This window comes from Dipteris shenzhenensis, chromosome 3 (genome assembly GCF_047967505.1).
Source record: "Dipteris shenzhenensis isolate YYH24624 ecotype China chromosome 3, Dip_SZ_1.0, whole genome shotgun sequence".
In the NCBI taxonomy this organism is placed as follows: domain Eukaryota; kingdom Viridiplantae; phylum Streptophyta; class Polypodiopsida; order Gleicheniales; family Dipteridaceae; genus Dipteris; species Dipteris shenzhenensis.
The window spans coordinates 45704123-45717257 of NC_141598.1; the positions used below are offsets into that span (position 1 = coordinate 45704123).

Consider the following 13135-nt stretch of genomic DNA (forward strand, 5'->3'; position numbering starts at 1 on the left):
TGTCACCTTGGTCTGCCTGATTTGCTCAGTTGTTCATGCCTCACTTACCTTATTGAGTTACAACTATGTTGCTCAATGCTATTGGCTTGGTTGGTTACCATGCACTACTTGCTTGGCAAGCATTAATTGCCATCCTCAGCTCAAGGCAATTCACGCAAGCTACAAGCATGTTTAGCTATGCTAATGGCTTGGCTATCATGGATTTCCATCCACTAATTACCATATAGAGCTCAAGGCAATTCAGTCAAGCTACAATTATGTTGATGCTATTTGGTCAGTCACTGTGGGTTTCCATACAACTATTGCCATGTCTTTGAAGCACTAGGCAATTCACTCAAGCTTTGGAGGTTTGAGTACTTAGGTACTATTCTCAAGCTACCGCAAGAGGCACTCTTGATGACTAGAAGCAATGGCCTTTTGGGAGGTAGTGCAATGTTCTTAATGCTATAAATGTTGAGTAAATGTCATGCATGTATTTAAATATGTTGTTGACATCTATGATATCATAATGAGCTTTGGGGAGAGCATTGCTAAACCATATCACCCCTAAAATTCTAAGTAATGAATACAGATGAAAGCTCAAGAGACACAACCAAAGCTCAAGAGTGAGGAGCAATGAAGGAATATATTGCATATAGGAAGCCACGTGGATCTTTTATTGAGCACAAAAATCTATGTAAACAAGGAGCTTCCATTCTTGGAGAATGTAACTAGACGTGCAAACCTATGTTCTACCTTATTCTCTCAAAACCACTCTCTCTCACACAAAAAATGCAGACACAATGCAATACTTAAATATAATCTAAAAAGTAGTTACATTTAAAAACTCCATAACTTCCATTCTAAGCTTGAATTCTTGATCTATCTAAATCACTTTGTAGTGGAAGAGTCCGCCTACCAAAACAGCCTGCTAAATAGGAAGAATGTCTTGAGACAAAGGGCTTATGCCTTGAATATGTAATGGGATTTCCTTAGTTCTGACACCATGTTAGAAAGGTAGGGGGAAGAGAGAGAGAGAGAGAGAGAGAGAGAGAGAGAGAGAGAGAGAGAAGAAGAAGAAGAAGAAGAATGTATTACCGTCCTCTGTAGATGTTACATCTAAAAGCTCCTCCCTCTCCATGTCTAAACTAGGAAGATGGATCGAGTGATGAAGAGCAAGCACATAACCTGGGTAGACTAATATAAACCTACCCAAGTTCCAACCGAGTTGGTGAGGGATAATTGTTTGGTAATGATAGGGGTTAGTAGGAGATGCGTGTCTTAGATTTCAAGAAATTGAAGAGAAAGAAGAAGAAGAAGAAGAAGAAGAAGAAGGAGTTGCAAATATACCACCCTTGTTTTTGTTTGGTGCATTTGTTCATCATCAAAGCTCTCTGTGCATCATCTTCATCAAATCAAAGCTCTCCATTTCTCAGCTATGGCGCTCCCCCTTTCGCCATGATCATCATGGCCCCTGCCCTCGACGTAATCAAGCTCGCACCAATTTTGCACTCTTCGTCTTCGATTTCCTCCTCCTTCCCATTTTGAAGTTTGCTTTTTCTTGCTCGCAGGAGGATCGTGATATGCTCGATCCCAGCAATGGCATCGAGCCCTTGGACGGTAATTCTCAATTCTCCATCGCTGCTGTGTTGTTGTTTCTTTTGTTGCCTCGTCCCTGCCTCACCTGAGCTGCAATCAGGGCAATCCGAAGCTTTGCCGACCGTGGCGAACAAGCCAGTTGATGATCCCCTGCAAGGGAAGTTCACTTGGCGGATCCAAAATTTTTCAAAACTGAATGTTCGCAAACACTATTCCGATACGTTCGTTGTGGGTGGATATAAATGGTGCGTTGCTTCACTGAGACTCAGGATCGCGCTTCAATGGATTCTATCATTCGGATCACTCAAATCGTTTTCGATCCATGCAGGCGCGTTTTAATATTTCCGAAGGGGAACAATGTCGATCACTTTTCGATGTATCTGGATGTTGCGGATGCTGCTGTCTTGCCGTACGGTTGGAACAGATTCGCACATTTCAGTCTGGCTGTTCTAAATCAGCTGGAGCCAAAGTTAAGCATAAGGAAAGGTAAAACCATCGATTCGAAGTTCCATTTCGGCGCGCTTTAACGTAAGAAGCGGGCAACTATTCAAGTTTTTCTCTGGGGTGGAAATTTTGTCCCGATTTGAGATTGAGAACGCTTAAGTGAGGTCTATTGATGAACCTTGACAGCTCTTGCCAGCTCTAATTGCCAAAGCTATTGTGGCGTGCTTTTCAGATACTCAACATCAATTTACAGCGAGAGAAAGCGATTGGGGTTTCACTTCCTTCATGTTTCTACGCGATCTGTATGATCTATCACGGTCTTATTTGGTTAACGACACATTGGTGGTAGAAGCAGTCGTGAGTGTCAGGAAGGTGGTGGATTACTCGGCTTATGATTCTAAGAAGGAGACGGGCTTTGTTGGCTTGAAGAATCAAGGGGCTACTTGTTACATGAACTCCCTTCTTCAAACTTTGTATCATATCCCTTACTTCCGAAAGGTATGCCTTCTTTTCCTCTCATCGTATTCCTCAACTCCTGCTTGCATTGGGAATCACGTACCATGGTTGTTAAGACACTTGAGACACGTGTCTTACCTTAAGACACCTTTAGACGCTCTTGTTTTTTCTTTTCTTTTTTGTGGTGGGTAGGGTGTAACAACAAACATTGAGTTTGACTTAACCATGCTATCATTGATGGTGACTTTGGATCCAGCAGTGGGAGTGACCTCATTAGGATGAATCTTGAGAGCTTTGACTCTTGAGAGTCGAAAGTTTCCTTTCAATTATATGTGTTGAGATGCAGATTTCATTCATGTCACATGTGTTTGACTGACTATTGCCATGATATTTATGTTTATTGATATGTGATGATTGGTTTATAATATATGTAGCCTTCTAGGCTCTTGTTAAGTTGTTTATCTGGATTTTCAATATCAAGATTCAATTGTCAGTTTAAACCTTTACAATTGTGAGTCGTGACTTGCAAGCTCTTAAGTCATGACTCTTAACTTGCAAGCTCTTGAGTCGTGAGTCTTAACTTTTAAGTCGAGAGTGACAAGTCTTGACTCTTAACTACATTGTACGAGTGCATTGTTACTTCTTGCCTTGTTTAAGTGTAGCTTATTTGTACTTCTAGAATCTAGCAACTAGCAAGTTGTACACACTTTATACATATAGTAGTTAAATATTTATTATTATAACCACAATAACGTGTCTTACGTGTCTTATCTTTAAGACACTTTAGACACTCGTGTCTGACGTGTCGTGTCTTAACGTGTCTTACAACCATGTCACGTACATCCCTGCATGTATTTATTGCTTCTTGTTTTTCACAGGCAGTATACCATATGCCCACTACTGAAAATGATGTACCTTCAGATAGTATTCCATTGGCTCTCCAAAGTTTGTTCTACAAACTTCAGTACAGTGGTACAAGTGTTGCAACAAAAGACCTCACGAAGTCTTTTGGCTGGGACACTTACGATTCGTTCATGCAACATGATGTACAGGAGCTCAATCGTGTTCTTTGTGAGAAACTTGAAGATAAAATGAAGGTATTAATGGGTTCAGGCGTCAACTTAGCATCTACCTAATGCAAAGCAGAAGTGGGTTTTCAGATGCTTATATGCTGTTTGCATTTGTATATTCAGGGGACAGCAGTGGAAGGCACGATTCAGCAATTGTTTGCGGGGTACCACATGAACTACATAGAGTGTATCAATGTAGATTACAAATCAACTCGGAAAGAATCATTTTATGGTATGTGCAGTCTTCTATTCCATGTGCTTCTTATTCTGTCTTGCCATGGTCTGTATTGGTTCTTTTGCAAAAAGAGTAATGAGTTTCCCATACGCTTTACAGATTTGCAACTGGATGTCAAAGGCTGCAAGGATGTGTATGCATCATTCGACAAGTATGTGGAGGTGGAGAACCTTGAAGGGGACAATAAATACCATGCAGAGCAGCATGGCTTGCAGGTGATCGTTGTGTTTCCACTTGCAAAAAAAACCTGAGGTGCAGATGGATTGTTAATTTGCATTTGTAAATGAACTCTTGAAGTCCTTTTGAGAGATTTGCACTTCTTGTATTTGCAGGATGCACGGAAGGGAGTCCTATTTCTTGACTTCCCGCCAGTACTTCAGCTCCAGTTAAAGCGATTTGAATATGATTTTACACGGGACACTATGGTTAAGGTTGGTGCTATGGTTCAGTTTAGAGTCTACATCAGAAATTTGCCATGATTCTGAGCAAAATGAGACAAAACTTTTCAACATGAAGGAGACAAGTCAATAAGTGATAACAAACGAGTTGGGAACATGATTGATTTTTCCATTTATTTTACATCGACACTCTCTCTCTTTCTCTCACACATTTTTTTTTTTTGGGGGTGAAATCATTGATTGATTATATTATATGAGTAGCAACCTCAAAAAAAGGTGCTACAATTACATCAACTGAAGATTTCAGTATATGCCAAAAAGACCTCATGATCTATACAGCGGGTCTGCAAGCAATCAAAGAAAGATTGCTGCAGAGAATGCCTAAAAAAGCCAAATAGAGAGAAAGTAGGATCACCAAACACTTTACACTTCCTATATGTTCATAAAGTCCATAGTGCCCAGTAGCAAACCCAAACGAAGAAAAGATGAAACTCCGGTGTGGATGGATGAAACCCAAATAGCCAGAAGAACTTCCCAAACGGAACAGATGGGAATCTTGCTCGCAGGTGCTGTCGAAAACTCACGAGAGCACGGACAATGCCAAAACAAGTGAGGCATAGTCTCTGAAGAAGCAGAACATCTATGGCAAAGTGCAGGAGCAATGTGTTGATGAGCTAATAGCTGTCCAGATGGAAACACTCCCAAAAGAACTCGCCTAAAGAAAACCTTTTGCCGAAGCGGTACTTTATAGGCCCAAAGTTGCTGTAATCTTTTCCTCCACCACTTGGTTGGGCGATGCATTCGCCAAACAGAATCACCTCTCTCTGAAACCCAAGGTTGAGGCAAAAGGATTTTATACAATGCAGGTACAGTAATCTAAGATAGCCTCAAAGGACGAGAAGAGGACCCTTGAGAATTCAAAGTCCAATCTTCTAGTCGGTCGTGGAGTTCCAAAGGAGGAATCGGAACAAAGGGCGAAAGCATAGAAGTAATTTGTCGCCACAAAGGACGATAATGAGAGCCCAATCCATATGTAGTGGCTGCTAGAGAAAAGGAGAGCACAGTACCAGCATCATCTATAACATCAGCAACCGAGGTGATGCCTTTAAACGAGACAAAGTAGGAACGTCGAGGTTTGTGTAAAGCCAAGGGAGGCTGAAAGACTTTCGACCAGTGAATGCTTTCAGCTCTCAAAGAATTCCCAAGCAAAGATTGCCGTCCATTCCATTCCAGATGAGAAAGAACATGCTTCCAGTCAAGGAGCAAGCGGGAGACAAAAGGGCATCCAGGCAAAGTGCCATCAGTGCAGCCAAAAAAGAAATCCCAGTGATCGAGTTGCCAATGACCAAACGCAGAAATACTGATATGAGTGACCAGAGTCCTAATCATAAGAGCCCAAGGTTGATCACCTTGCAGAAATTGCAGCAACATTTTTCCCCTGTGGGCAAGAATATGCACATGAATATCCATGATGTTCAATCCACCATGCATCTTGGGAGAACAAATGTGATGCATCGAAAGCAGCCTGAGACTTTTTCTGCCATGTTTGGATCGCCAGAAGAGTTCCATAAAGACAGACATGAAAGATGTAAGATTTGCCTTAGTGAACATGATCAATGGCAAATAAAATTGAATATATGCCACAAGGATGGAATGCACTATTCGAAGACGAACGTGCAAAGGCCAGGTTGCCAGTTTTCAATACTCAAGCTTTTTCCGAAGCTTAGTCAAAACCCAATTAGTTTGTTGTCGGCGAGTGAGTTCCCACCCCAAAGGGTAACCAAGATGACGAACAAACTGAGTGGGTGGAATGATATCCCCGGGCCATAATGGACTATGCCAGTCTTTGGAATGCAAAGGGAGCAGCTTAGACTTCTGAAAATTAACATGAAGACCAGCTGCCAAACCATAAATAGAGAGGGCCTGCAGCAAGGCACCAAGATCATGGGGCGTATTCTTCGGGGTAAAGAAAGAATCATTAGCATAAGCTTGAGCAACCATGCTGCGATTAGCATCCAATTCCAAGCCATGAAGTGATCCTGTAGCCACAAGATGATCAATATATTGCAGCATAGGATGAGTAGCAATGGCATACAGTAAAGCACTGAGAGGGCATCCCTGGCGGACCGAACAACGAAGAGTCCACTCATCAGAGATATGCCCAGAGATAATGCAAGCCGCATTGCTATCTCTGTAAAGCCAGTAAATAACCTGCTGCATTTTTTGTTGAAACCCCAAAGCTCGCACTCTCTCTCTCTCCCTCCCTCTGGCAGCCACAGCTGCCAGAAGTTTCATTCTCTCTCTCTCCCTCTCTCTCCCTCTCTCTCTTTCTCTCTCTCTCCCTCTCTCTCTCCTCTCTCTCCCTCTCTCTCTTTCTCTCTCTCTCTCCCTCTCTCTCTCCCTCAGTCTCCCTCCTCTCTTCTCTCTCATTTTTCTCTCTCTCTCTCTCTCCCTCTCTCTCCCTACTCTCTCCCTCCCTCTGGCAACCACAGCCGCTAGGAGACCCTCTTCTCTCTCTTAATCTCTCTCTCCCTCTCTCCTCTCTCTCTTTCTTTCCCTCCCTGCTCTTCTCTCTCATTTAAGGAGCCCCTCTTCTCTCTCTAAATCTCTCTCTCTCTCTCCCTCTCTCCTCTCTCTCTTTCTCTCCCTCCCTACTCTTCTCTCTCATTTCTCATTCTCTCTCTCCCTTTGGCGGCCACGGCCGCCAAGAGCCCCTCTTCTCTCTCTTAATTTCTCTCTTTCCCTCTCTCCTCTCTTTCTTTCCCTCCCTATTCTCTCTCATTTCTCATTTTCTCGCTCTTTCTTGCGAGATGAAATCCCATTGAACTGTGTCAAAGGCTTTTGCAATATCTACCTGTAAGAGTAGAACATCCTGTTGCGTGTATTTGGCATATTCAATCCCAATATAAGCATTGGCAATGTTACTTGTGATATGGCGATGTGGAACAAAGCCGTATTGGGAGGGATGCAACCCATTATGCAAATAACCTTTAATCCGATCAACCACCATTTTGGCAATGACTGGCATGAGTGTGATTGGCCTCCAATCACCAAGTGAATCAATTAGCTGCTTTTTTGGAATCAGCTTTTGGATCCCAGAATGCAAGAAAAAATTCAATAGTGAGACCATCCCATCCTGGAGATTTCCATCTGCCACAGGATCTCAGTGCATCAGACAATTCCCTTTCAGTGAAGGGATGTTCAAGTTCCAAAGCCTGAGCATCAGAGACAGAATTGGATGAACATGCTGCAAAAGAAGCTGACGTGCAGACACGACCCGAGGAGAAAGAGTATCCAGATGCCCAAAATGAGTGAAGAAGTGTTGCACACATAAATCAGCAAGCTCTGAACGAGATGTTGACCAAGAAGCATTAGGCATCCGGATCCGACAGATATTGGCAGCCTGTCTTTTGTAGTGTAAACTCTTGGAAGAGCAGCCTTTATCCAAAAATGCCCGTTGTCTGGATCGAGTTTCCCATTTAGCAAGCTTTCTGCGATCATTAGATTGAAGAGAGAATTGAGCCTGACATAAGAGCATGCTTTCCTCTGAAGACAAAGGGCGAAGATGAGCAAGCTCGGTCAAACTCTAACATGTAAATTTGGCATGTGCTACAGTCTCCCATGTGGCTTGCATATAGGATTTGCCATAATCTTGAATAACTGCTTGCATCCGAGCAACAAAAGCCTGCCAGGCATAATCCAAACCAATGCGTATCTGACGAGAGAGAGAGGCTGAATAGCATCAGAGACCAAGGCTTTAAAGTCAGCATGCTGCAGATAACTATTATTAATCAGCAAAAGCCTTCGGCAAGGCAATCTGTCAGTGGGAAATTCATGTAAGGAAAGCCTCAACCAAAGAGGAGCATGATCCGAATGTGTGAAAGCATGATCAACCCAAATTTGACAAGTAAAGGCATCACAATGCTGTGGATCAATCTGATACCATCTGTCCAAGCGTGCCCGATAAGAAGATTGAGCATTATGCCGAAAGGTATAACCCGGAAGCATGGGCTGTAATTCCTTCCAGAGATCAACCAGGCGCAACTGAAGCAAAAAATCAGACCATGCCTGTGTTTCAGAAGCCAACATATGAGTGTGGCCTGAGGTGTTGTCACCCGATTGAGGGGCATTATTAAAGTCACCACAAATGAAGGCATGTTGTCGCCATGGATAAGTATGCATGGCAGCCCAGATCAAAGCTCTATCATGAGAAGAGTGGGGGGCATAAACCGATGCAAATTCAAAAATTTCCCCTTGAACAATAATCCATCTACCATGGCGATCATTGAGAGCCACAACAGGTTGAAGGTCGTGCTTTACCAAAAAAGCCACACCAGAAAAGGAGTGCTCTCCAGCATAGAAGATATCATAACCAGCAAAATGGCCTATTTGACTAGCATACATATGGCTGATTATGCTCTTGCAAAGCAATTATATCAGGCTGCAATTGCCTGATATACATCCAGACCAGTTTCCATTTGCGACCATCACACATTCCCTGTACATTACGGGTGTCTTCAAACCCTTCATGCATAACCTCATAAACAAGGTGAGCCTCAGCACAGTCATGAAGGGAATCATCTGAATCCATCACCTGTTTTTGTTTCTTGTTGGAAACTGACTTGTCTTTGTGAACATAGGAATAATCCGCCATTCGAGTTAAGGAAAAAACTTGGAAGTAGCAACGCTTTACAAGGAGGAAAGCGCAGTAGGTACAAAACTGTACGGTGTTTTCCTGGCTGAACGGACGAAATCGTATAGATTTTTGACAGTATAATAAAAAAACTTTTTTTTTCCTGACAGGCAAACTGTACGGACAAAATTGTATGGATTGTACGGACAAAACTGTACGGACTTTTTTGACTGTATGGACAAAATCGTACGGATTTTTTAATTGTACGGATTTTCGATAGTAAAATTTTTTTTTCTCTGACAAGCAAAATGTACGGACTTCCCCGACTATACGGACAAAACTTTACGGATTGTACGGATTTTTATGACTGTACGGACGAAATTGTACGGGATTTTGATAGTACAAAAAAAAGAAAAAAATTTTTTTTTTCTCTCTCACACACACACATTTTATTATTATAGTGAAAGCTTTGATTGATTATATTATAAGAATAGTCACCTCAAAAAAGAGGGGCTAGAAAATACATCAACTGAAGATCTCAGTATAAGCCAAATATACATCCTAATCTATTTGGCGAGTTTGCAAGCAATCAAAGAAAGATTGCTGTAGAGAACGCTTAAAGAAAGCAAACAAAGAAAATTTGGGATCACTAAAGACTTTACAATTGCGAATTCAATGCAAATAACCATGGCACCCATTAATTGTTAGCCTTTCGCATGCAAAATAACTCCTCTAGACTAATCCAAGTCTCTGTGGGCGTCCCCACCATACAAACCAATGCACAAACAATTTTGGGTCAACCATCCTAGACCAAAGTCAAGTCTTGTTGGCCGAAGTCAACTCTCTGACCGTAGTCAACTCTCTAACCGTAGTCAGCTTTCTAGTACTCTGGTTGACCGTAATGAATCCTCCTTGACCACAATCAAGTCTCCTTGGCTAGGGCCAAGTCTCTTTGACCGTAGTCAATGCTTTGGCCAAAGTCAAAATAAAAAGAAAACTTTATTTATTGCTTGGGATCTTTAAAATTGGTGACACTAGTACAGTTTGCACGTTGGGGAGAGATTGACTTTTTCAAATAAATCCCTAGCTACCAAACAGCTCTGTACCTTGGATGTCAGGTTGCTATAGACGTTTTTGCATGCCAACAAGCAGTTCTAGTTCTTAGCATTGCCAAGATTTACCTTGTTAGTAGAGCTTTCATAGTGAACTAGGTGTTGCTGGTTATATGTTACATCCTGTGTGCGCTTCCATAGAGGATGTATTGGTCAATTGAGGAGACTATTCCAAAACACTTTGAGCAGGCTTGGATGGGCCCCATGACACCCAAGCCGAGTAAAGTGTGGCAAACCTTGATCCTTCACTAGGCATAGGCTCTCTCTCTCCTGCTCAACACTAACTGCAAACTGCAAGATAATGCACTCAAGAGTCAATACACAAAGTGATGCTGTTGATGTGAGTGAGAAAATAAGAGGGAGAGAATATAGTGGGCCTTCGAAGAGGAATATATAACTGAAATGTATGAGTGCCCAAAGGGCTGAATACAACTACATGAAGGGGCTGGAACCCTCACTGCAAAACTGGGAAAGAGCTAGACTAACGACTGACTGGAGGAGGTATATCCTCACTAGATTCTTGAAGAGGCTGAGGCTACCCTGCCGGGCTGCTGTGGTACTGAAAGCTGAAGTGCCCAAGTGTGGGATGATGAATAAGGGCCAAGGGGGCTGCCTTTTTTTGGCATCCAAGCCTTGGTGTTGATAATCTGGTCGGACTTTGAATTGGTGCCACCATCGTTGCTCCCAAGATGACCTCCACTGCCTAAGTACGTGCAACCCTGAGTGGCTGACTATGTACTCACCCTGAGATCTTCAGAGTGGCTGAAGCTACATGCATGTTGCTCTCTATTTGCTGCCCCGAAAATGCACCATTCAAGGCCATTGGTTCCATTTTGGCGTAAGAGGCAACTGAGCCTTCTTAGCTGCTTTGGTGGAAATGATGTCCTCTGAACTGCCTGAATCTGCCAAGATAAGGACTTTTTGACCTCCAACTTGTCCATAAAATTGAAACATATTGGGAAACTGACGAGGTTCCCCCTTCTGCTGATCTTCAAGCTCCTTGATGACTACTAAGGTTGTCCGTGTAGTCTACTGATTTTCAAGCTCCTCGATGACTACTGAGGTTTTTGAAGATGTTGTTGAACCACTTGACATGGCTCCTGCTACTAGAAGCTTTTGGTAATGTGGGCAATCTTCCTTAATATGGTCCGGCACATGACAATGGAAGCATCTGTTCTCCTTGGCATAGAGTGCTCGTGTCGCTGCATCCAAGTAGCCACCATAGCCGTTGCCGTCCTTCGCCATCCAGCTCTTCTTTTGCTGCCCATTCCCACCATCAACTGGCATGGAATCCTGGGACTTCGTACTGTTGACCTGCTTGGATCCTTGATCCTTGTGCATGAGCTCAAAGTTTTTAGCAAGCTGGTATGCACACTCATAATCCCGTGGCCTGAAACTTCTGACATACCACTGGATGTCTGTACGCAGCCCATGGAGAAATTTTCTCAGCTTCTGATTATACTTCAGCTGCAATTGTATAAACACCTGGGTGAATTTGTTGGCATAATGATTCACCGACTCGGTGTCCCCCTGACATAGCTCGTAGAACTGACTCTAGAGCCTGTCTAGATTCAGGGATGGCAGTATAGAGAAACGATAGGGTTTGCAGTGGAGTGATAAAAAATAGACGATACTCAGACACAACTGAAGAACGGAACTCAGAAAACATAGTGCCTGTTTGGTAATATGAAAAACTGAATACAAGAACCTCAAGCCATCGTGTCTCAAGGACCGTGGCTGAGGTGAATCAGAAAGATATTCCATGTAGAGAAACAGTAGAAAAGATAGCAGCAGAGGGAGCGAAACGCAGTCCTCCGTGTAGCTCGATGATGACGAAGATGATGAAGAGCTGGAGCTGCCCTAAAATGTGGAAGCTTGTCAGGCAGCAGTCAGGAGCAGATCTGGAGCAGCAACTGGAGGTTCAGGGCTAGATCTGAAGGAGAGGAATAGAGAGACAGAGGAGTTGGGGCAGAACTGGAGCAGAGGAGTAGATCTGGAGCAGGAGGGGCTGCAGCAAAGGATGGAGGAGGTGAGGAGCAGCTGCAGGTCCAGTCCACTGAGAGTGAGGGGGTAGGGAGTCTTTTATAGGCCTGACCTAGGAGGTCGGCCAGCTGGTCGATGGACTGGCCAGCTGGTCGGCCAGGTCTGGGTTGGCTAGACCAGCTGGTCGGCCTGATTCTGGCCGACAGCATGGTCCTGCTGGCTGCTGGTTTGTTTGCCCCTAAATTGGGGATCGTAGTTGCTTAACACCCCCTCTCAATTGCCAATTTGGAGGGGCAGACATTGTGTGCTTGGAGCTTCGTGTAGAGATGTCGACGGTGGCTATCCCTGCGAAATGCCCAAGCGATGCAATGCAAAAATGCAGAGAAGGTCACAAGAGGAGTGCCCTTGCAAGGGGGAAGTCGATGTCGATGGTGTTAGAGGTGAAGGATCATGACCTTGTTCGAAGGAATGGGGAGGGTCAAGCCTGAAACCGAAAAGGGAGGGAGGGATGGGAGTGGAAGATGGAGGTTAGAAAGGGAGGGATGGGAGTAGAAGATGGAGTTTAGAAAGGGAGGGATGGGAGTAGAAGATGGAGTTTAGAAAGGGAGGGAGGGATGGGAGTAGAAGATGGAGGTCTCTCCCGTAGTGCGCAGCGGAATGAAGAGGAAACTGATATGTTCCTAGGAGTGATGCTCCCCGTACCTATGGCCTCCATGAAGAAGTAGGATCTTTAGATCACCAGAGATCTGGGGTCTTTAAATCACCATGGCTCTGATACCATATAGAGAAACGATAGGGTTTGCAGTGGAGCGATAAAAAATAGACGATACTCAGACACAACTGAAGAACAGAACTCAGAAAACATAGTGCCTGTTTGGTAATATGAAAAACTGAATACAAGAACCTCAAGCCATCGTGTCTCAAGGATCGTGGCTGAGGTGAATCAGAAAGATGATTCCATGTAGAGAAACAGTAGAAAAGATAGCAGCAGAGGGAACGAAACGCAGTCCTTCGTGTAGCTCGATGATGATGAAGATGATGAAGAGCTGGAGCTGCCCTAGAGGTAGGAGAGGATGGCAGCAGATGAAGAGGAGAAATGTGGAAGCTTGTTAGGCAGCAGTCAGGAGCAGATCTGGAGCAGCAGCTGGAGGTTCAGGGCTAGATCTGAAGGAGAGGAATAGAGAGACAGAGGAGTTGGGGCAAAACTGGAGTAGAGGAGTAGATCT

At 43.7% G+C, this 13135-nt stretch overlaps 1 protein-coding gene across 2 annotated transcripts in view; it reads left to right on the plus strand.

The window, feature by feature from the left end:
* Window positions 1-1281: 1281 nt before the first annotated feature.
* The window catches only part of LOC147903884 (ubiquitin C-terminal hydrolase 13-like), a 64894-nt gene continuing 53040 nt past the window's right edge, over window positions 1282-13135 (plus strand). For both annotated transcript variants that reach the window (XM_087401903.1, XM_087401911.1), the window contains exons 1-9: window positions 1282-1464; window positions 1551-1599; window positions 1679-1823; window positions 1907-2064; window positions 2255-2520; window positions 3357-3575; window positions 3672-3780; window positions 3883-3998; window positions 4116-4214. In XM_087401903.1, the coding sequence (XP_087258029.1) occupies window positions 1438-1464; window positions 1551-1599; window positions 1679-1823; window positions 1907-2064; window positions 2255-2520; window positions 3357-3575; window positions 3672-3780; window positions 3883-3998; window positions 4116-4214 (1188 nt within the window). In that variant the 5' untranslated portion in view covers window positions 1282-1437. The remainder of the gene's footprint in view (window positions 1465-1550; window positions 1600-1678; window positions 1824-1906; window positions 2065-2254; window positions 2521-3356; window positions 3576-3671; window positions 3781-3882; window positions 3999-4115; window positions 4215-13135) is intronic.